At 31.1% G+C, this 25,516-nt stretch overlaps 2 protein-coding genes across 4 annotated transcripts; one reads left to right on the top strand and one right to left on the bottom strand.

The window, feature by feature from the left end:
* Positions 1-105: 105 nt before the first annotated feature.
* On the bottom strand, positions 106-9,320 carry Arl6IP1 (ADP-ribosylation factor-like 6 interacting protein 1). 2 transcript variants are annotated; one of them, XM_023158163.2, is made up of 5 exons: positions 9,102-9,320; positions 8,900-9,040; positions 8,731-8,845; positions 2,562-2,818; positions 106-516 (listed from the first exon to the last, which is right to left on the bottom strand). In XM_023158163.2, exons 1-5 carry the CDS (start codon positions 9,111-9,113, stop codon positions 298-300), a joined length of 744 nt encoding a protein of 247 aa, XP_023013931.1. In that variant the 5' UTR covers positions 9,114-9,320; the 3' UTR covers positions 106-297. The 2 variants fall into 2 exon arrangements, with proteins under 2 accessions (XP_023013931.1, XP_023013932.1); XM_023158164.2 differs by lacking the exon at positions 8,900-9,040 and having other exon boundaries at positions 9,102-9,311.
* Positions 9,321-14,379: 5,059 nt separating this feature from the next.
* LOC111503768 (ubiquitin-conjugating enzyme E2 S) lies at positions 14,380-25,516 on the top strand. 2 transcript variants are annotated; one of them, XM_023158165.2, is made up of 5 exons: positions 14,380-14,552; positions 14,594-14,759; positions 14,818-15,005; positions 15,059-15,187; positions 21,433-25,516. In XM_023158165.2, the coding sequence occupies exons 1-5, from the start codon at positions 14,535-14,537 to the stop codon at positions 21,556-21,558; spliced, it is 627 nt and encodes a 208-aa protein (XP_023013933.1). In that variant the 5' UTR covers positions 14,380-14,534; the 3' UTR covers positions 21,559-25,516. The 2 variants fall into 2 exon arrangements, with proteins under 2 accessions (XP_023013933.1, XP_023013934.1); XM_023158166.2 differs by having other exon boundaries at positions 14,384-14,552; positions 14,606-14,759.

Consider the following 25,516-nt stretch of genomic DNA (forward strand, 5'->3'; position numbering starts at 1 on the left):
AGCTCAACATTGATTGATTGAAGATCTCAACTTTATATATTCTTTCTGGATTCAATGAAAATTCAAGGCAATACCCAATTATGGAGAGTTAAATCAACAACAAAATATAAAAAGATAATTTATTCATTGAATATAAAACTAATTACTCGTAACGAATAAAATTAGGTGAGTAACATCAGTCTATATATCACACCGAAAATTTCTTCGATTTCAAAAAATACCTAAATATAATAATGTTTGAGCGAACATGTACATAATAGTTCAAAATTACATAACCAACTGATAACTATAACAATCTCACTCAGTTTTTTTCTGTACAACCTTAGATTTGGCATTTTCTACCAAATCAGTAAATATTTTTGATAAGGTTTCTAATCCTTTGTTCAAGAATCCATTATATGCCATACCAGGTAGCAATAAAAGGAGGAGAACAAAGACATATGTCAAAAACAGGTTATTTACAGTTCCTCCAATCCAAGCAAGGAATCCTAATCCAATAATTGTCAGGCCAAAATACTAAAACAGAAAAGGTATGGAAATTTCTCAAAAGTGGTAATGTGCTGGAATGTGCCCTATTTTTTGGCACCTAGTTAGTAATGTTCCTAATAAATCCCTGACAATTTTGCTACAACTATCAGACAGCAAGTTCAAATTGCTAATACGTTTATCATTCTGTGAATAACCTCACTTGAACAATTTTATACTCATCAACATTCTATATTCAAATATGTGATAGTAGATGTTAACAGACATTCGGTCACTTTCACCTCATACATTTCCATCATGGAATATTGAACTTGTATCAATGGAATATTATTGGGAGAAAAGTGATTGTAATATCCCTGTTTATTTAATTTCTTACAAAGAAAGTTATAAGATATTGTATCTAATACCTGTTTTTTGTAATCTTGCATTATATTAAAAAGTAACAGAAAATGCAAATTCAAAAAATTGAAAGATCCTTTAAGATATGAATGGGTGGGACAATAAACAATATAAGAAAATATGAAGTGGAATTCTGGTATTATTCCAATTTGGAGACGTTGAAACATTATGTGAAGCAATAATTAAGAATTTTTTTTTCTAAATTTAATTCCTTATTTGTTAATGCCAATAAGTACTGAATTGACCATAGATATATAGGAAGGTGGTCTGAAATTTCCGACCTCAATATGAAGATAGCAGCACTCGTAAATAAAAGCTAGAGATTTTCGTTTTTCATCTGTTGACACTTACTCACCAAAGTTTAGGCCATTTTGGACGCGCAGTTGTTATGTAACCGTCGTTTGAGTGAATTGATGACAGTGTTTTATGAAAATGGACAAAATCGAGTATCGACCTGTCATTAAATATTTGTTTTTGGTGGAAGGCAATACGCCTACGCAAATCAAAGATGGGAGACGATGAACGTTCGGGACGTCCAAAAACTGCAACTACAGACAAAAACATAGCCAACGTTCACCAAATGGTGCTAGACGACCAGCGAATTAAAGTGAGAGTGATGTTAGAGGTTATGAACATTTCAAAAGAATGTGTTTGTCATATATTAAATCAACATTTAGGCATGAGAAAGCTGTCCGCGCGTTAGGTGCCGCGTTTGCTCACGTAAAACCAAAAACATGTTCGAATGAACATTTCCAACGCTCTGTTGGCGCAGTTTTTGTCGCGATTAATTACTGTAGATGAAACTTGGATACACTATTATACGCCCGAAACAAAAATACGGTCCAAACAGTGGACTGCAAAGGTAGAACCATCTCCAAAAAAAGGAAAAACTGTTTTTACGGCGGGAAAGTGAGAACGACTATTTTTTAGGATAGTCATGGAGTTATATTAATTGATTATCTTTAAAAAGGAGAAAACCATTACAGGAGCATACTATGCATCATTACTTGAGGTGCTGAAGGCAGAACTTGTGGAAAAACGGCCACATTTGCAGAAAAAGAAAATCCTGTTTCACCTATACAATGCACCGTCTCACACCTCAGCGATTGCCATGGCGAAAATTCACGAATTACGGTTTGAACTGCTTAACCATCCATCACTAGATCTAGCCCCAAGTGACTTCTTTTGTTCCCTCATCTAAAAAGTGCGTTCGGAGGAGAGATATTTTCGTACAATGAAGAGGCAATCACCTTCGTGAACAATTATTTTACAGAGAAAAACGTCGAGTACTATTTGGACGGGTTACAGAGATGGAAGCATCGCCGGGAGAAGTGTGTATATTTAATAGAAGACTACGTTAAAAAAAATTATCTGAAAAAAAGTCTTGTATATTTGTTATGTCGGAACGTTTTCAGACCACCCTTCTACATATATTTTATCAAATAATGGTCTTCTGTACTGAAACAAGGGAAACAGTAAGAAAAATAAAGGTGTCATAATTTCATCTGTGATTGTTTTAACATGTATCCAAGTTTAAGTTAATATCCTTCAATATATTCCTTGCCACCCATTCAATCCATACACTTCTGCTTAATATATCTATTGCGTCATATATTTGAAATCAACAAAATTAAGGAATGAAAATAGTTATTTCAAATTATTCTTGATATATTTACCATTTTTGGGTTGGTAACTCTCATTCGATAGTAGGAATCAAGCAATAACTCAAATTTAGTCTTGTACAGTATGATATTTGTACAGATGTCTTCATATTGCTTCTGTTTTCCATTATTCCAAGTATCCTCTTTGAAAATGGATGAAATTATCATTGGTAAAGTGTAATCTGCAAGTGTTATCAGCATTCCCAGTAGAGATAAAATTGTTAAAATATTTGGGTCACTTAGCCATATCAACATAAATATCACAGTGCATCCTAAAAACACAATTTCAATAGTTTATATAAATACACACACATTTTCAAGAACCACTTGAAACTGAAATTACATGACTCGACGACAGAGTCGTAATCTCCCTGTCCTCCAAGTCTCGTCACTGGTTTTGTGACTTCAAGCTGAACAAAGGAAGAATAAAGCCATTGACGATACTTGGGGGAGATTAATACTCCGTCGTCGAGTCATGTAATTTCAGTTTCAATTTTTTTTTTTCAAAATGGCGTCAAAGTCGAAAAGATGAAAATTACAGACGCGGTTCAACCCGGACGACAGTACATCGGCTCCGTTTCGGTTCCGATTTTGGAGCCATTTTCAAGAAGTTGATGTGACTTGACATCGAAGCCTTAATCTGCCTACTCACCAGGTCTCGTCATGATTCTCACTAAGGTCTCAATCTGCCTACTCCAGTTCAATGTAAGTAATAGGCAGATTGATAACTTCATATATGAAAGCTATGAAATACATGAATGTCAATGTCAAGTTAATTGTCAAACACAAAATAAAACAGTTATTCAATTTGGTGAGCGATTTCAAGAGAAACACATGAATTTTTCCAATGATGGAAAAGTGGATATACTTTTTGTTTATTTGAGATGTTTAAGAAATGCTACCAAATCTCTGGCAATGTATCAGAAAATACATCTTGAACGACGACAACCTAATCATATATACTTTCAACTTATCGTAAATAGTTTATGAAATTTTATTTTAGTGACTGACTGTACCATGAAGAGCATTATTTGCTAATAAAGAGTGATATATAAATTATGGATCCTTTGAAAAACTCTCCAAAAGAAAATGTACAGTTACTGAATGTGGTATTTTAGGCGAGTTCAAAAAAGATTCACAATTTAAAGAAAAATAAATTCAAACCTTATCCAGTCAGGAAAGTCCATCATTTGCGTTTGCTGGACTTCAACAGGAGAAAAGTTTTTTATAGATAGCTCATTAGAAAATTTCGCCAAAATAATGAAATTTGAAAAAAAAATGTCGTGTGATGAAAGTATATTTACCAATAATGGATGGTTCAACGGGAATATACAATACCACTGGCGACAAGAAAATTAATATTTACATACAGTTACCAATTTTCAAGAGAGATATGGTGTTAACGTATGGCTTGGTGTTCTTGATGAAACTATTGGCCCCCACTTTTTTGAAATATCTCTGACTGGAGAAGTATACTTGGACTTCTTATCAGGGACTCTACTTCACACTATTTCTAGAGCAAGTATTTGTTCAAGAAATGGTGGAAAACAATTTTAACATTTAATGCGATATCGCGTGAGACGGTAACTCAAAATGTGATGTGAGGCATTTCATTATAATGTTAATCTTCGACGACTTTTCATTTCATTACATTCTCTTTCGTAACTGTTTCTTTTTCAATGTGGTGTATTACGATATTATTAACTATGTGCTTGGAACGACATATAGAAATTTGATTTCTCATTGAAAAAAAGGTAAATGAATTTTGAATTACAATGACTACCAAAATATATGAAAAATATTATATATTAAAAAAAAATATTAATGATGGATTTCAATAAACGAAACGTCACAATGAAATATGTATTGAACCAGATTATGAAAAACATGAAATAAAGCAAAAAGTTGTGATTTTTTTTTATATTATTGAAAGTGGAGGCGGTAGAGCAAAAAAATAAGATTTATCATTTTCAGTTTCTTGCAAATATCTCAGAAACTGTTGGTGATTTTGTCGATCTGAGAATACCATCATCTTGCATCCCTAAATAGGCAACTTTTGTTCCATTTAACCGTTCTTGTAGGAACTACCTTTTACGATTTCATATATATATATATATATATATATATATATATATGAAATCGGGAGAGTCAACAAGATTCCCCTCGGTCCATTGGTATCAGAGAAAACAATTTTTCGAATTGTTCAATTTTTTTTCGCAGTCATATCGATAAATACTATCTTTCAAAATTATTTTCTCGCATTCTGGGTGATTCAGCCAAGCGTGGCCACCCAGTATATGAATACGTCATTTGATTCCATATTTTTTTATCTCTCTAAGGAATTTTTGTTTTCGAATTTCCATTGCGGCATTGCCAAGTTATTCCAGAAAAACCTATTTTGCAGACAATATTTTTTTAAATTCACCACCCGCTTGTCTACAGTAATTAAGTGGAATGTTTTAGGAATAGTTAGTCAACATCACCATGATAATTTCGGGAATCTCAACTTTCCGAAACAATATATAGGGTGCTCGGTAAAACTGGTCAACTGTATTTTTTCATTTGTATGAAATGTTTCTACATTTTTTATCAAAGGTAAACTATAAGAAAAATATTTTACAAATTATACCTAGTTTTATTAATTGCTGTAACCACAAAAAATTAATTTATTTTGTTCATTTACTCAACATTTTTTCAATATGAAGAATAACGCCTACATTTTTTATCGAATAGAGGAGTTCAGAAGATGTTCAAAATGGCCACCATTTTCTGCAACACATAATGTAATTTTTCAAACGAATTCTCTACACGTTCCAGCATATCCTCTGGGATTTCCTTGAAAGCTCTAGTGATTCTTCGTTTCATGTGTTCTATAGATGTTGGAAAAGTTTGGTAGACAATCCATTACATATACCCCCATAAAAAAATCCATTTTGGTCATGTCAGGTGATCTGGGTGGCCACGTCACAGGCCCACCCCTACCTATTCATTTTTTATTGAAATGATCGTTGATGTATTTCCGTACCTCAGCTTTAAAATGTGGTGGTGCACCGTCTTGTTGTAGCCACATTCTAAGTCTTGTTCCATATGGAACCCTGTCCAATAAAATCAGAAAAAACTCATGCCGAAGAAATCTTACATATTTTCTTCCAGTGAGATGCCTATCCAAAAAATACGGACCGATAACTCTTTTTCCGAGAATTCCACCCCAAACATTCAGTAACCAAGACAGTTAATGGTTCAGGCAACGAAAAAAATGGGGGTTTTCCGTTGCATAATAATGCATGTGATGCCGATTCACAGTTCCATTTTTATGAAAAGTCGCTTAATCAGAAAATAACACCAAATCAAAAAATCCATTTTCCTGATTTATCTTTTTTAAATCCCATCGGCAAAATTGAACACGTTTTTCAAAATCTCTTCCTCTTAACTCTTACATCAATTGCATGTAGTAAGAATGAAATTTGTTTGCTCGTATCATTCAAGAAACGCTGGTTTGAGAAAATCCTAATTCCCTTCTCAGGTCTCGGGTACTCACATCGGGATTTTCAACAAGGTGTAGAGCAATTTGGAATGTATTCTCTTCATTTGTTACAGGGCAGACACGTTCGAACTTCTCGTGATTGAAATTACCAGTTCTCTCAATCTTCCAATAAATTCATAATGAAAATGATTCAATCTACAGGCGAAAGAAACTTCAACACATGGCGTTATTGACAAATTCCGAGATTCATTTTTTGATGTCATTCATGGATGACTGGGTTTTTGAAGAAAAACAAATGAAAAAATACAGGGTGTTCCATTTGAAAAAGTTGAATTGTCTGTTTGAAAATGAACGGTTTTACTGAGCACCCTATATATTGTTTCCGAAAGTTGAGATTCCAGAAATTATTATAGTGATGTTGACTAACTATTCCTAAAATAAATCCACTTAATTACTGTAGACATACGGGTGGTGAATTAAAAAAATATTGTCTGCAAAATAGGTTTTTCTAGAATAACTTGGCAATGCTGCAATGGAAATTCGAAAACAAAAATTCCTTAGAGAGCTAAACAAAATATGGAATTGAATGACGTATTTATATACTGGGTGTTCTATTTAAAAAAATATAACTTTGGTTGGCCACACTCGGCTGAATCACCCAGTATGCAAGAAAATGATTTTATAAGTAGTATTTATAGATGTGACTACAAAAAAAAATTGAGCAGTTCAAAAAAATGTTTCTTTCCTCTGATAACAATGGAGCGAGAAAATCTTGTTAACTCACCCTGTATATATATTCTTGAATCCTGAGTGTGTTTTTTGGAAGAGGCTTTCTTGGGGTTTGGATTTTTGTGGAATAATTTTTTTCCTTTTTTTATGACGTTTCGTCCTCGACCAAGGATTTTTTCAATTTAATTTCATATAATTAAACTACAATGGAAAAATGTCTTTTGTTAGTGATAGTTTTATAATAACCTGATGGTAAATACCTAGGCTGCATTATTGAAACTAAAATGAAATTTTAAAATTTTCCTTCATTAATTATGTGGAATTTTAGGTGCTATAAAGGTGATATCCTTTATTTTTTCTTGACATGGTCGAATTTTCTCATGTTATAAAATTATTCTATTGATAATTATTTCGATTGTTAACAGTGGTGTTAAGGTGGAAACGTGAAACTGTATTTGCATGAGGGAGGATGACTGTGAAGGATCAAGAATTTGTTTCTTTTAACTAACTTCCTTGTCACTCTACTAAAAATGGTTTTTTTGTTGGCTATAGAGGATAGTCCACCTTAAGAGAAGAAATATTAAATAAAGCTAAAAAAACCCTCCTTAATAATAATTACCCCCTCCAGTTCATAAAAAAAACAAAATTCATAAATATATCAACCAAACAAGATATGTTCCCAAAAATGAAACAATACATCACAATTCCTTGTGTACCAAATTTATCAAAACAATTTAAAAAAATATCCAAACACAACTATCTCTACTATTAACTCACTTAAACAACTCTACACCCACCTAAATAGTAAAACCCAAAAAATGAAAAACTCTAATCTTATCTATAGTTCCATGCAATGACTCCGAGAAAGAATACATAGGCATGAATTATTACGAGACTAAATGGGCATAAATATATGAAAAATTCAAGTACGTGCCAGCATAAACATAATTCAAGAAAATCACAACCCCAATTTTGAAAACACAAAAATATTAGTGTTCAAACCAAATACAAACAAAATAATATATGAAATACAAATCAAAACACAGTAAGATCTAACATTCAATATATTCCACAAAACAGTACACATTTCTAGAAGCAAAGAACCTGGAGAGGCACCAACACAAAGAATATTACCTGATGCTAATTTAATGAGACATCCGGATGAAAGATGAGGACAAATACCTGCCCAAACCCTAAATAATGAAGCATCAACAAATTCACTTAGACGATCTAACTGTATAAAAGAACAAACAAGAAGATAAAACGTTCAATTTGAGTATAGCCATGAAGATGCTACCGAAAGTGCTTGCATATAATAATTAGAAGTTATTAAAGCTTCAAATCCTCGTTGTGTATATATATATATATATATATATATATATATATATATATATATATACACAACTTGGCACTCCTCAAGTTTGAGTTTGAGGAGTGCCAGATGATGACAGTACTACCAACTGTCGAAAGCTCTCGCAGATAATTAATAGAAGATGTAAAGCTTAAAATCCTCTTTGTAGAATTTAATATTGAAATACTCAAAATAAAGGAAAATTAGTTGCATCAATCAAAAATATATATATATATATATATATATATATATATATATATATATATATATATATATATATATATATATATCGAGTGTGTATGATGACTGTACCATGCAGCCAGAAACGCATATCAGCGAGATACATCTACGGTTAAATTGGGGCAAACTTTGCCCCAATTTGAGCTTCGTCGTATCTTCTGTAGTTTAGGAGATCCCAATGGTGGGGTTCGAATTTGAATTACCCTCTATATATGTTCTACTGATCAGTAACTAATCAAATTTAATAATTTTGCGAAGATAACTTTCCATAAAATTTCTTAGCCCTTTTATTTGAAAATAAGTGTCACTTTCAGATCTCTAGAGCTCTGATCAGCAGATATACTTGAAAATTATCCTAAATTTAAACATTTATCATTTACCTCCTATAATTGCTGAGGAATGCCATTGCTTCTCCCATAATAAGATACTGTTACCATGAAGCATTAATTCTCTGTAGGCCTCCATGGATAATCTGAGTTTGCGAATTTGTGATTCCTGCAAGTCACATCTCATTAGAAAAAAGGTTCAAGCACTTCATCAAATCAGTACCATTGTGGGGGCATAGGAAATCTTATATTCATTAGGAATGGGTGGGATCAATAAAGATTCTTCATATCTAATGAAACCTCCATAGGCGGTATCTCCTATGTAGCTATTTTCAAAGGATCTTGGATGGGATATTTCTGCTTTCTTCAAATTATTAAGGTTAGGAAAATAAAGAAGAAATTTTACAAGTAGATTATGTACTTACTGTTTCTGACATTGTAAATCCTGTTTTTTATATCGGTACTCAAGATTTTTATATATATCGTTTCAAACTGATCTTTTTCGAACTTATTTTGACGTCAACAGAAGCTGATAGATTAAAAAGATGGACAGATATGGCGTTCGCGTTAGAAAATGTTCGTTAAAACACGACCTTCCTTCATTTATTTTAAACTCTTTATTTTGATTTGAAACTAATGTCTAGAGACAGCGTTCACCTAGAGCTGGCTTCACTAGTGACATTATTATTAGTAATTCTGACACATATAAGTCAATGATCAAAATGGATTTTCATCTTGATAATTGTATATTACTGGCAGTACTTTGAATGAAGAATATATGAAAAGTCTACAACCCGACGCGATACAACCGAAACCACATATCCACAAAGTGTGGCTAGCTTCTCTTGATGACTTCGACTGTAACCAGTTGCCATCCTTGCACTGTACTGATGAAGACTGCTTAGCCGAAAACATGTTTCTGTGATTTTGATTATGTGAGAGTGCTTTCCCCAGAATTTTTTTTGTTCTGATTTATAGCAGATATACTAATGAAACTACTACCACGTGTTTTCTTCAAAAAATATTTTTATTTTTCTGTTCCTTTTCAAGTCACTTTTCAACTGCAACCTCATGAAAATAGCATGTATATAGACCATTTTTTTCACCTGATCCCACTATTGCTACCTTATTGGAAACGGAAATACTTGATATAAATAACTGATTTGCCATGCGACGTTTCGTTCATGATTTTATCGTCATTTTCATTTTTACGGATCTCTATTTTTTTATCTTCTTTTCTAACCACTTTAATGACGAATAAATAAATAAATAAATAAATAAATAAATAAATAAATATATAAATAAATATATATATATATATATATATATATATATATATATATAAAGGCTTTTCCAACAGGTACTTGACAACTTTGAATTTAATTTGTGAACGCACTATTTCACTGATGATCTAACTTTTACCATCCTTTTTTTCAGTAAACTCAACATTTTCATCATGGTAAAGTACACGAACGAACAACGTATGCAAATTATAAAAATGTACTACCGAAATTTGGAGTCGGTGACCGCAACTTTAAGAACGTTGACTCCACTTTTTGGGCATTATGCTTTTGCGTTTTATTTATACCTATATATATATATATATATATATATATATATATATATATATATATATATATATATATATATATATATATATATATATATATATATATATATATATATATATATATATATATATATATATATATATATATATATATATATATATATATACTATTTTATTCTATTCAAGCTTTCGGAAATTTATTTTTCCTTTATCAAGAATATCTACAAAATAAATGTGATTCAAACATTATATAGTAATAAGAATGTTACAAAAGACTCACCAGAATTAGTTTAAAGGCATATAAATTCAAACATACAAAACCGAAGAGTCAAATGCAAATGTAACGTTGAAAATTTTGTCACAGGACCAGTGAAAATGTAATTAATATGATATATGTATATACAGTGAGATTTAAATGTAAGTGAAGAATTATTAGTGACCTATAATTTTTTTTATATTTAAATTTGTTCGATTTTATCCATCAAAAGTTCAAATATAATTGTAAATTTGACTTAAATTTTGTATTTCTCATTTTTTGTTCAAGTTATTATTATTTTCACTTAGGTGAACCATTTCCAAAAATAGTATTTTGACTTTATCATTTTCAACTGCCAAAATCATCATATCATAACTGCAACAATCTTTTTGACTCTCGTTTCATCAACCTAGCTAGCGTTATCAGGAGATTAACTAGATTGAATCTTTTTTAGTCTCTGAAATGAGTTTAGATATGGCAGAGTTTCCAATTCTACCTTACAGGATGGGAAAATGTTAGGAAAGTGAATAGAAGAAGTATAGTAAATCTAAAACAAAAACTGTTCCTAAATGCCAAAACTGCTCTCGACGCAAGTTTTTTAGACACGCATCGTTAATGTGTGCCTAAAAGGGAATATTTCACGAGTTTTAGAGTTGGAAATGAATCTATCTGAATAGAAGACTAGAAGCGATCGTCAATCAACTGCGTCTAAGTTACATCAGCCTCACCCATATGCCTCCTAGATTGAGTATTTTGCTGCAGTCACGGGCAATAGCTGTAACACCAGACTGACTATGAATCACATTTCAACACCGACTGTCGCTGCTCGAAATACACAACCAAGCGGAATGAAACGAAATACATACAAATATTAGACGAAATATGTGTGGTCTTGAAAGATTCATAAACGTTATGAAACAAGATTGCCAAATATAATTGCATTACTCGCTTATGATCATGAGATTATTGGGACGATTATTTTTTTTTGTTGTTGGTTAAACACTTGTTGAGCCTTCTTAATTGATTACATCCACAATCATTCAGGAAAAGCACTGAAATAATTGTGACTACGAATAATTGAAATGTTATGCAAGAAAAATGATGAAGACCGAACCAAGATAAACTACTAAAAATTGTTGGGCTTTAGCAGCCATATTCTACTATATCATTATCTTTTGTCGGGGTTCAAGGTAATGTGAAATTCCTTAAGTAAACAAATAAATCTGTTTTAAAATAACAATGGATCCTCAATTGTTTTCTCCCATTTTTGATTGTCTATGGATTGTCTTTCCGGAAATTGGCTTTTAGACAACGACAAATGTCAAAGTATTCAAAACGTATTCATGTGTGACTCATACATTCATTCTGGCGTTGAAACGATGACGTCACATCAACTATGACTTGAAACGTATTCGTGATTCAAAACTAGCGTGAGAGAGGTCGATGCGACTGTAAATAAAAAAAAACTAGCGTGAGGTTGGTTTTGAAACGTAATTTGACGTTATATTACGTCAGTTTCTGCTATATTTTGATCGTTATAGTTTATGAAGTGCTGATTTTTTCATCAAATATTTTGTTAGGATGTACGAAATAAAGCTGCGAAATTATTACCAGCACAAATCTGATTCTAATCACATTTGTGGAAATCATTAAAGTAATGCGGTAATCAAGGGATTCAATGCAGTAGTCAATATAATTTTTTATATTAAAAAATTAGATTGAAATTGGATAAAAATTAAGGCACACTTTTGGAGTACAAGATATGAACATTATTAAAACGATGGATACAAATACTACGTGGTAGGAGATCATCATGAAAAATGAGAAATATAACATTCTATGTTTTTTATTACTTGTATTTGTAACTAACGTTACCAAAGTTTCGTCCTTTAAGAATATTCTCAAACATATTCGTTTGATCATGGAAAATGAGAAATTTTTAAACGAATACGTTTGAAAATGTCCTTATTGGACGAAACTGCAGTAACGTCAGTCACAAATACAAGTGGTAAAAAACATAGAAAATTCTATTTCTCATTTTTCATGATCAACATTATTGTTATAGTTTTTCAAATTTATCCACAATGTATTCATTGAATTATTACGAAACCGTAAGCACATTTACCATATTTGTGATAACATATTTTGTTTCAAGATACCTAAATCAATTCGTTACCATAATATCTCAGAACAATAAATCAAAATGAATGTGATGATAATAACTCAACTTCCTTCGTTTTCTCTTTTGAAATGAACGTATTCATCTCAAATCCAGCAATCAATCTAAGGGTTTCTCTCAGGTTTTAACATTGTTATTACATAAGCAACACGAATTATGGAATTTCTATTTTGGTTAATATATATCTCAAATTATGTATCCATTTTTAACGAAAACAGCAACAAACAGCATAATAAAACCACCAGTCCATGAGATGAGTGTTTTATCTATTGCTGGTTGCTCGATTGGTATTGTTCAAAAATAATAGAGTTTTCTTTGAAAATATTTTCAGCTGTATGCATCGATATGAGAACAAGATATCAATTATCAATTTAAATTAATTTCATTACCCCATAACGAGAAATGCCAGCAAGATAATTTCTGAAGACAGTATCGAGGATACATATATGTATCACTGAAATTCAAAAAAACGTTTCCATTCGAATTAAAAATGTCTTATTATACGAATAAGTTCCGATTAAGATCTTGAGATTTCAGGATATCATATATAAATTGTTGATATTCAAGAAGGCGTTTGAATTGAAAGACCTTCGTCTTATTTTCGTGAGACTATGTGAATCAATGAAGTGTGGCAATTAATTTTTCATTTCGGTCATCATTTTGGTGAGTTTGATTTGATTTACACATTGTCTGTCTCAGTAGAGTTAGGATGTATTTACTGTTGTAATCATAATATCAAATTGAACCTGTGAATTTCTGTAGAATCATTTATTCAAAGTTTTAACATTTGGTTGAAATTATATTTGAATATATACTTAACACTGTAATAAGAAGTTACAGTGTTAGTGATTGGAATTGTGAGAATGATGCATAACTTGATATTTCCAATATATTTGTACTTGTTAAATGACACCCCTTTTCACAGGACTGCTGCTGATAATTAACTTGGCAATATGTTTTGAGAAAATGATAAAAATGGAAGGTTAGTTCTAATTCTCATTTTTTACTGTTTCGAATCGACCAAAATCAGTGACTCACTTATAGACTGAAAAGGTTTACGCAAAAGCATGTTCAGTAATCAGTTGGGCGACTGTTTCTGATTGTTAGGAACTGTCAGGACAAAGAACCAGACCAGGCCTGGAGTATTTACTGGTTACCATGGAAACCTATTTTTGGGAGTTTTTGGCAATATTGTTTCATTATGAATTTCACTAGTTCGGACTTCCATTGTCTACTATATAAAATGATTTGAAATCCCTGAAACAACTGAAAAAGAAGAATTGAAGAATTTTATTTCACTATTATTTCATTTCAGGTTCATTTTGGTTAATATAATTGTTATTTTCAGCTAATCATTTTCAATTCTTCTTTTTTAGTTGTTTCAGGGATTTCAAATCATTTTATATAGTAGACAATGGAAGTCCGAACTAATGAAATTCATCATGAAACATTGTTAATCACCTTCAAACATTGTTTCATTATGTTTGTATTATCATGAATAAAGAATAATCATACGAGTTCTTGAACTCACTGATTGACCAGATGGATTCATTCATTGGTCGATTTGTAACGTTCGCACGTTCCTTTTGGTCAAAGCAGTCCAACAGAAATGTTTAGTTGAATTCAGGAACTTTCTTGTCGTTTACTTTACTGTTCTGTGTCACGGGCACACGGGCACGAATCACCAATTCTAAAATCTCCGAAAGAAGAAATCAGGAAAGCGATCTGATTGGTTTGAAAATTCAAAATATGTCTGACTTTTGAAGAGCTCTAAGTTAACGTTGTTATGACGATACTTTAATGTGTTTTTGAGTTTTGGTAATTTTGGTTGAGGTATAGTGATATTTTTTATTATGGCTTCCGGTGGAACAGTGAGTTGTTGACTCTCGGCTGCTACTATATAATTTATAAGAGGATTTTTCAGATGTCAAACAATGTAGAGAATCTATCTCCACAAATAATCAGAGGGGTTGTGAAAGAAATGCAAGATCTAGTCAATAACCCACCCGAGGGAATCAAAGTTCAAATAAACGAAGAGGACGTTACTGATATACAAGCTTTCATTGATGGACCAGCAGGTGAAGATGGAAAATAGGAATATACTTATGTTATAACTATTTATTTGTCTTAATGCAGGTACACCTTACATGGGAGGCTTGTTCAAAGTCAAACTTGCTCTCGGAAAGGGGTTTCCAATGGAGCCACCAAAGGCATACTTCATTACAAAAATTTTTCACCCCAACGTAGCATCAAATGGGGAAATTTGTGTCAATACTCTTAAAAAAGATTGGAAATCTGATCTCGGAATCAAACATATACTATTAGTAAGTTACGTTGTCAAACTTTTCTCGTTTTTTGCTCATTTTTATTTTTTCAGACCATAAAGTGTCTTCTAATAGTTCCAAATGCTGAGTCTGCTCTTAACGAAGAAGCCGGCAAGTTACTTTTAGAACATTACGATGATTATTCACAAAGAGCCAAAATGATGACAGAAATACATGCTCAAGTAAGAATACAAATACACTAGAATATTTCATTTCAACTTCTTCATTTATGAGAGGTATCTAAAACAGTTTTATTTATTAATGATAGACACACCCAATATATATATGGGCAATTGTTAATATAGTTGGAAAAATCTTGATAAAAAATGAAATATAACAATACAAACATTGAGATATTTCTTTGGAAAATGCTTTATTTCTTTCACTGTTCATTATGAAATATTAAAAACTAGTCAAAAAAATGTATATTTCACTTAGAGTCAGTCCGGTGTTTATTACAAATATAGTTGCCACAAAAATGACTCGGTGTTGAAAAAAAAATGACAAATTGAGGAAAATTTAACAATAATCCTGGTTTCAATTATTCAGTATGAATAGTTCTGCATCAAAATTATTAACATAAAAACAGTACTAAAAGTACAAACTTCACTAATGAGGAGAATTAATTAAACACATCCAATGAAATAATGTTACTATTTGTTTATGTGAATAATTCAAAACAAACTGAAATTGCTTTTATTTTTTTTATTACTTATAGTTAGTATCTGACCGAAACTGGTTTTTACGACCAAAATCGAAAACGAATTTTGGCAACAGTCTGAGTTTCGGCCAAAACCGAAACTTCCTTACAAGATTTATGTTTTGAGGGAAAAATAAAGAAAACGTTATTATAATCAGTCAGTCTTTATTTTTGTATCTTTAAATACTTAAAATAGGTGAGGTGTTTATTTGAGTAGGTGTGGATCCTTCTTTTGAATATTATTGATAGTTTTTCAAAAATATTAAACATAAAATTACTTATTCAAGTTGTTACCTAATATTACAATAGGTACTAAATATTTATGTAATAAACAAAGTAAGTCACGAGTCACGACATGATCAGGCACGTGGACGCGGCAAAATATCTTCGTCGCTTGTATGAAATTCAACGCGCCGAACATGACCGATTTTTTGCCGAAACTTGACCGAAACCGAAACCAAACTTTCGGTCGGACACTACTTATAATATTTCACTGCAGAGGTATTGACATATTCATTAATTCACTAATATTACCACAAAAATAACAAACACGAAAATGACAAGTCTATGAAAAACTTACTGCTGCAATACTGAATAATTATATAAATTTTTCTGCTTACGGAATACTCGGGTATTTGTAGTACAAACATTACAGTTTCTTTTCAAGGAAATTTGCAAGTACTCATCTTAACTATCTCAGATTTTGATAAAACTCAGCATTCATTTACATTTTATATACAGTAATAATTAGTAATTTTTAATGCCATCCCATTTTTGAGTAATAGTGATTTTAAGTTTCTAAAAGACTTTTGTGAATCGCTCTGAGGAATTTATTCACATTGTAATTGCTTGTCTCCTAGTTGAGCTATGACTTTGGGAGAGGCATCATTTTTATTTTCAGTACTCTTTCATATAATGTGCAAAACGGGTTGAAAAACAGTTTTTTTATTACTTTGAGTTTCTAAAAAGTAATATTTTCAAACAAATTCACAGAAGTAGTCTAACTATATGGACAAGTAGTATACAAAGTAGAAGTATTCAAAAGAATTAAATTTACTTCAACCAAACAAGTAAAATATATTCTAGCCCTAAATTTATTTACAATTGATTCAACTAATTTTTTCACAAGAACATAAATATGAAATTAAATCTGTGGCTATGCCACCTTGAAAACTTCAAGATTGAAGCTGAATGACACATTGCCATAGTCAAAGGCAAAGGACCTTGAGATGAATTGGTGGAACTGTTTGATTGGCTGCAAAAGGAACTTTATAGTGCAGCCTCTCTAAGATCATATTCTATTCTCTCTGCTGCTGAATTTTATGAATATTTTGGACATACATTTTAGATGTACCCCACAATCAGTAGTTATCAAATGCACTCATAAATTGCATGCATTTGTTTCTGTAAGTGTAACAAAACTCACAGTTAAATATTATTGTAAATACCTCTTTTATAGTATTAGTATCACGATCTGCAAACGAACATGCGTTAGCAAACTGCAGTCGTTACATCACTGTCTCATAAGGTGGAGAATGAAGTTCAGAAGCAGAAAAAATTTGATCTTTATAGGGATACTGAAAACTTGATTTTGCAATCAAATCTGTCACAGGGTCTTTTGCTTTTGTCTGTATTTTATTTTGGTATTGGCACAAATATGAATGTCCTTATGAAAAAAGTGGGTTATAGAAATTACAGATAAGTGTAAAGCTAGAATACATATTTTTTGTTTAGTTGAAGTGAATTTGATTTTTTGTTGTTTTTTCCTTTGATTTTCAAATTTTGAATATATGAGTTACAATTAGTTTTAAATATTCTTTAAAAGACATTTTTTGTGCAGCACTCAATAGTCTATATTGTCTTTTTGGGATTTATAACCTTCCACAATCTGTAAAAATATAAACTAAATCCATAGAGAATCTGCTGGAGTGTATGTAGTAAAGAGTAAATTGAAAAGTTCACTTGTGTCAAAAGAAATTAGGTCCATCACAGTTTGCGGCGAGATTTTTATAGTGAATTTCAGGTTTTGAGACCACTTAAGAAAGCTTAGTAACAATATTTAATTTTTTCAATTGTTTTTTTCAATTTGGGCCAAAGATTATTAATACAAGTTACTGACTAATTCGACTTTACAGTAGTTTATATTACGCAGTAAGTTTTCAGCAGATTCTCCATTGACTCAGCTTTTATTTTTTCAGGTTGTGGAAAGTTAAAAACCCAAAAAATGCAGTAAAAAATTGTTTTAAATAGTTTGAACTAAGAACCTATCATTTTGAAACCTTGCACACTGCTTGTCCATATAGTAGAGTGTTTCTGGGAATATCTTGAACAGCATTAAAAAGAAAAATGAAATAACCTTTTCCTGCAGCTCAAGTAGGAAACTAGCAATTGCAATTTGAATAAATGCTCTCAGAGGATTTTTGAGGTTATTTTTTTTTAATTGAAATAGGTATAATTGAAAAACGGATTGACATATCAAAATCATTAAATTTTCAATGAAAATAACTGAAAATCCCAATTATTCTTCCTAGGTAGTTTTTTATGGATGTATATACATATTTGATGATCTGCAACATAATTCCTAAAGTATAATTTCCAGTAAACATCACCTCAAAGGTACTGTATTGGCAATTTATCATTTGCCATCGTTAGACTTTTTGAGCTGTTGCTGGTGCGCCTTTACTGACCCGTTTGGCCTCGGTCCCATTTGTCTACTGGGGGTCCATAGTGAGAGGACATTAACTGCAACAGTCTTGTTCTGGGCCACTGCCAGTAATTTTTTGCCCACGCTGGCTCGTCAGATGATTTATCGGCCAGTTTAAGATTGTGTTAGTATGCCAATATTAATCCAGTTAAGAGCCATTGGTTGATTTCTTAAAAGACCGATGATAGTACGGACTTCTAAACTAAAAAGGGGTGAAACAAAGGTTTTCAAATGAACCTTGATTCCGTAAACTCGTCTCAATGCATTGAAAATATCTTTTGGAGGACTGATGTCTCTCAGGGTACAATTTCCCATACAAAGCTGGAGATACAGTATCAATTCCTTAAACATCTCGAGTAGGTATACATTAGAAAAATTTATTATTTTTCTTCACCATTTTTATTTGCGAGAAAACATCAGAAACATACATTAATGTTCCATGACAATTGACTTTTGAACAGTTCTTCCATATTTATACAAAACCCCTGGAATGCATGGACGTTCTCCTCTACTTGCAAATTTTTACAAGATGTGTGGGGTTGAAGTATCTTTGAGTTCTAAGATTGTTTTTTTGTGATTTTTTACCTACCTATTTGAGACTACACAAATATTAATATTTTTTCGGAGACAAACGGCGGGAAACACATGATTTGTAATACATAGCTAATTTTGTTATTACAGTGGTTACACAAATCGATGAAAAAAGCTATAGGTCCCTATTATAAAAAAAATTGATGATGAAATCTAAAGAACGAAACGTCGCATTGCAAATTTGTTTGTATCAAATTATAATAAATATGAAACGGTATTGAAAGTTACTCTGACTTTTTTTTAAATCATTAGAAACGGAGGCGGTAGAGCCAAAAAACAAATTTGGCAATTCTAATGTTGAGCGAATATTTAAAAAAACACTGATAATCTTGATCCGAATCGTTTCTTTCATCATGTGGTAACATGATACGATGACGTTTAAATGGAAAAAAGGTAACTATTTTGAGAAACAGTACATTGGCCAAAAATTAATTTAAGAGACCTTTACCCTTTTGAAGTTATGCAAAGCAAACTAAAAATGCTGTTTTTGGTTTTTTACGAATATAATTGTTATTTATATGGAACATTGAAATTTTATTGTACTCCAAATGTATTCCAACAATGCAACAATGAATCTTTGATTGAATGTTTTGTGTCAAAATGGCCACTATCATCTTTTTTTCGAATTTGGACCTGTCTTTTTTATTACAAATATTATAAAGCGATAAACTCCCAATTCAGTGGTATATCACACTCAAATTTTTTTTCATTTCATTTAAAATAACCAGCATCATCAGTGACAACAATGTTCAATTACAGTCCTGTCGTTAAGTCTTTTGTAAATTGTTTTGATTTGTTCAAAACATATTCAACTTTTGGCATACCTCTGATATTACCCAATAATTTCGATAAGAAAATACTAAGATCTCAAACAAAAAATAAGAGATGCATTTTTTACTTATTACTGTTTATTTTCTGTTTATAACCTTCCACAATCTGAAAAATAAACAAAGCTAAATCAATAAGAGTCTGCAGAAGTGTAATAAAGGGTAAACTGAAAACTTTACCCCAAAAGTTACTCCATAATATAAATCACTGTCCAATTAGTCAGGAACTTTTCATATTCATAAATTTTGCTAACGAATTGAAAGCTGCATAAAGGATGCTACCCAATTACTTATTGACAAAAAATGAAGTTCATGATTACAATACGATCATAATAAAAATTTTTATATTAATAAAACTAGCACTAAATTTGGAATGAATAGAATATTTCATAACGATTTGAACAAATTCAATAAACTACCACAATTTGTAAAAGAATCTGATTCAATAAACCAATTAAAGTTATCATTAAAGAAGTATATTAGTGACAGCTCATTATTATATTTGATCTAACTGGTTAACTTCAAACTAAATAGTATTAAAAAGATAAGTTAAAAACAAGCCAAAAGAAACCGTGTTGGTGTTTCTTTAATATGATCTAACCTAACAATCTATAGATATGTATGTATATTTTGTTTTCCTTTAAATATACTTTCAAATGTTCATTATATTTACATAGTTTAATAATTTAATATACTTGAAGATTTATATACTTTTTTGTATATTAGACTTACCTACCAAATAAATAAATAAAATCAATAAAAAATAATTAAATATTTATACTGGGTATCTTTAGTGGTCGACATTTCAGGAAACAATCTTTTTCAAAACCCGAAATTCACTTCAAAATTTTCGCCTTAAATTGTGAATAGCTTGTGATTCTTTTGACATACGTCCAAAGAATTAAATTAAATTAATTACTTGCATCTCAAAAGAGATGCATGTACACCCGGCATGGTAGAAAATTGCCACAGAAATTGTATGGACAAACTATTTATGTGCATTCAACAAAAAGGTTGTCAATTGGAGCACTCAATGTAGTTTGTTTGTTAATTGTTTTTCTATTTGATTGTTGTCACTATTGATGATGATATGGTAGAATAGTTTGATAAACCGGTAACTGATGAAGCTACCGTGTAGCGAAATGTGTTTTGAATAAAATAATTTTGAAGATAATTTTTCAATAATTATTAGAGTAATAAAAAAATTCAATGATGAATATATCATTTGATTAATACAATATTTGGGGAAAATGCTCCAATCTGTGTCACATTTTTTTTTTATTTTACAAGACTCTAATTTAGCCAAGGTGACTATATGAAAAGTTATTGCTTATATCGGAATACTTTATCTGTTAAGGTACGTTTAAATATCAGTTGAATTGTACAAATGTGTCGCCAATAATGTACAAATTATCAAGAGAGCAATATTATTAGTGGATTCCATCTAGGATCTGAGTGCAGTTTGACCTGTAAACATATCAAATGTGGCAAAAATGAAATTCTACAGAGAAAACTGATGAGTTGGTGAAAAAGTTTATTTTTAATTTCATTCATATACATGTATACATAGGTAACTTGGTCATTTGTTGAATTTAATGTTTTCAGCAACATAAATGTAAAGGCCTGCCAGGAGAAGGTCCTATGGCCAAAAAACATGCTGGGGATAAGAAAATGACGGCGGAAAGGAAAAAAATTATGAAAGAGAAAAAGAGGACATTGAAACGTTTATGAGACTTTATGGACTTTTTACTTTATACATTTTTGAAATATTACCAATAAATTTTTATTTATGTTTTTAGTTCAAGAATTGAAATCTATTGTGCATTTTGTTGAGAATTTTTTTTTATTTAGCGACAAACATTTCATAGTACTCCTAACTTTTGCCAATAATTTGTTGTATAATTAAACCCCATTAAATTTTTCAATGTATTGTTATTAAAAGAGTTTAGTTTTTAGAATTTATCACCAAATCTATAGAATAAAACTTCATTTAAAAGTTTCATTCCGTTTATTGATATATTTCCTTAATATGAGTTAGGAGAGCAATCTGAGCGACTGAACCTAGAGCTAGTTAAAACCGCTATTATTTTAGATGAAATTGTAAGCCTCATTATCCTCTGTGATCTAGATGACCTAGTTTTCAGGTCCTGAAAAAGAACCTATTCTCAATATCGAAAATCCTATTTTGAAACGAACAGTGTATTCACATGAGTAGCTGTATTTTGCAATTGTTCTGATTTTTACATTCTATATATTTGGAATAATTCTGATTACGAAATTTACATGCATGTACTCAAAACAATTTTCATTGAAGACAGTAATATTTCGTTTTATGTTTGGGTGATATTCGATTGAATCAAAACTTTGATTAATTTCTCAAGAGTAAAAGGTTTTTCAATTATCGGATAAATAACTCTGAAATATGTGGTATGCAGTCTCAATTTTGCTCAGTTTCTCAAAATGTATAAAAGGAAGAAATATGTATCACATCTACATGTCTTTTGAAATAAACTGTTTTTTTTATATTTATTGAGAGCATTGATAGTTGGCAATCATTTTAGGTTTTTGTGATAGTTTTATATATAAAAATTTGTAAGTAGTAGAATCTTTGGTGAATATGATGAAAATTAAGTTTTTCAACATCAAAAATTTAAAACACTGGATGCATGTTTCTTACACAAGTATTGTAACTTGAAATATGGAGGGAAGTTTAATAACACTTTCAAAAACCTCATGATAAAAGGTAAGCCTCACATCATTCTCATCTTGTAAAAACATGTTATGTTTTGATGGTGGGAAACATAATTTCATTCAGATTCACTATCTACTTTGTTTTGTTTCATTTAGGAGGCGTGTTCTTTGTTGAGCATATTTTCACTAACTCTTAACAAGACCTCGTTAACCTTTGGTCTGTCAGACTGGCTAGACACTTTATTTATGATTTTATGGAAACTTGAAGAGATAGTTGTTTATCGTGATTAGTACCTTTCTAAGCGATATGATATTTCAGGTTGTTCATATGCTGTACAACATTGTTTGTATTGTAGTGACTACAGTGAAAATCAGTCAGTGAGATCAGGGTGATTATTGGTCCATATACTTTGTTGAGGTATTTATTCATGCAAATTGTTTTGTTTTCCTCCAAACAATCAATTGCAATTCATTCAATATAAGAGTTTTTACTAGAAAAAACAAAAGTGGCTGAATCTGAGTTATAATGATGAGGTAGTCATGAGGTACTATGAATCTGATATTGAAAAATTGGATCATGAAGATGAACTAAAAGGTAGTGAATTGCAGAAAAAATTAGAATGGAGATGAAAAATATGCAAAGCATAGCTATTCAGTTAGGTACTTGAAAATTCTTTTCTGAAATTTATCAACAAGTGAGTTTAGAACTGCTTTTTATCAGTTTTGCCAAGGAAGCAATAATAAAAAAATGTTCCTTATATTTTATACATTGCAACTTTCTGTAACTGAATTTTTAAGTAATAAACAAAATGAGAATTTTGAATGCTAACAGGTATATAACAATGCTTGGCAGACACATTGTGACCAAATCATAAAAAACTAGTGCATTTGAAAATTCATAATCAAATTATTTAACTCTGGTCTGACAGACTGATAGGACTACAGCTTTCAATAAATATGGCATGATTATTGAAAGGTTAAATATCTGAATCTTTATCTTCAGTATATTATTAATGCAATGCTCTGAATTCAATATTTTAAAATTAATGTTCAACTGTTTCATTGATAATTTTCTAAATATCTGGCCACACAAGCAGAGACCAACACATCACCTCAGATAGAATTGCGCTAGACTAATCCGCCAGTTTGAAACACCACGGATTGATTGGACCGTGTTGGCTCACTAATGCACAGTTAAAAAAAAATTTGTAAGTCAGATTATACAGTTAGTCCATTCCATGCAAAACTGTCCATTAGTGGAAGTAAACTACAGAAATCTGCGAAATAATCTGTAAACATTGATGTTGATTTTGAGAGTGCTCTACAGTCATTGTGATTCGTACATTGAGTTAGTACATATAGGTATGGAATAATGTTGAAAAATAAAAAAAACTTGCCGCTTTTTTGTGCCTTGTGTTAACAAGTTGCTCAGAAAACAAGATCTTGATCATCTTTGCGAAGATATACAAACTTATAACTGGAAAAGGGCAAAGCAGGTTATCTTTATTATTATATTAGGAAAATAAATATTTCAAAATGAAATTTCGCAACATTCACCTCTCCCAACGTGCCTATAAAATAGAAAACAATAGAGTAGATCACCTACAGATTGGTTTCAGGGTATTACCCCTCGTCAGTGCAGGAATGATTCGACTCGATTGTAGATGATCTACTCTATTGTTTTAAGCACAGTACTGCTGCTGAATGAACGAGAAACATTTGCAAGACTATCATCAAAATTTGCATAAATATCTGTAGTATAAGATCCTACTGTAGAAACATTAGGAGAGGTGAATGTTTAGAAATTTATTTCTCAATATGTATTTATCTCTACTTGATACAATCACCAGATTTTTTCATTATCATTACTACATTATTGTTAACTTACCTGCAAGGTACATTCTTCCGGCACTTCAGGTACTGTGCAAGATTTATAGTCATTTTTTTTTGTTTTGAGACTTTTTCTACAAATTCATGATTTCATCTATGCCAACCCCAATTTTGCTAACTTTCATCTAACTTGCACTTTCTGTGCTAGTAACAAGCAATTCTTGACCTGTTGTAGATGAAAATATCTCAGATGTGGTTCGTAAATGTCATCAGAACCAGCACACCTTTGCTGAAATGCCTCTGCTTTCCAATAAATTATTTTCGAAAGGCTATGCTTATATTGCTTTATACGTTATAAAACTTTTGTCTTCATTCACAAATTTAATTATATATAATTTCACATGAGTTCATAAGCCTTTTTAAGTATAATTTCTCATAAGTTCATAAACCTTTCATATAGTCATATATTCTCAACTTGAAATTTTCCACAGAGGATAACAACAGAAAATTATCAATAAAAATAGTAATAGCTTCCACACCATATAAAATATATGGTGAGTGATCTGAAGGATCTCTCACCAAATGAAGAAATCGGTTTTGTTAGGTTATATTTATTTGATCGAGTTTGAGTATATGTGAGCCACAATAAACCATCGCGGATTGCACTACAGAAGATAGACATACAAAACAATTACCTTAGTGTCTAGGCAAAATTAATTCTCTGCTAGTATGTCCCTAAGCAAACTATCTGAGTTGATAAGTAGAATTTGTATCCTCTGCCATGAAGTGATTCTATTGAAAACACTTTTTCCCCACCGGAACCAAAATACTGTCTTTCGAGGCGCGTTTTCAGTCCTGATGTTGCTAACTTGGTTAGCGCAACACGCAATTGAACTGTTTGAATAGCGACAGATATGTATGTATGTATGGCCACTGTGGCCAGCTTATTTGTTTTTTGTCCAATTTTCATTTTTGTCAGTAATAAGTTAGATTGTTTCAATTTGAATATTTTAAATGTGGCACAGTAATAAATTAGGTTGTTCCAATTTTAATATTTTGAATGTAGCACAATATCCCAACATTTCAATTGATTATTTGGCTCTGTGAGTTTTAGGATGTGTTCTTGTAGTTATTAGATTAATTTATAAATAGATTTATTCTGTGGTGA

This window comes from Leptinotarsa decemlineata, unplaced genomic scaffold, assembly GCF_025532065.1.
Source record: "Leptinotarsa decemlineata unplaced genomic scaffold, Ldec_3_MD MMD2_tig00001019_RagTag_RagTag, whole genome shotgun sequence".
NCBI lineage: Eukaryota > Metazoa > Arthropoda > Insecta > Coleoptera > Chrysomelidae > Leptinotarsa > Leptinotarsa decemlineata.

What these genes read in the sequence shown, in the direction of transcription:
- Arl6IP1 (XM_023158163.2), bottom strand. An exon ending in TTTCCTATGCCCCCACAATG is followed by an intron (nt 8,846 to 8,899) that starts GTACTGATTTGA and finishes TGTGACTTGCAG; the next exon opens with GAATCACAAATTCGCAAACT. An exon ending in GAGTTACCAACCCAAAAATG is followed by an intron (nt 517 to 2,561) that starts GTAAATATATCA and finishes TTTCTGTTTTAG; the next exon opens with TATTTTGGCCTGACAATTAT.
- LOC111503768 (XM_023158165.2), top strand. An exon ending in GAATCAAACATATACTATTA is followed by an intron (nt 15,006 to 15,058) that starts GTAAGTTACGTT and finishes TTATTTTTTCAG; the next exon opens with ACCATAAAGTGTCTTCTAAT. An exon ending in TGACAGAAATACATGCTCAA is followed by an intron (nt 15,188 to 21,432) that starts GTAAGAATACAA and finishes TAATGTTTTCAG; the next exon opens with CAACATAAATGTAAAGGCCT.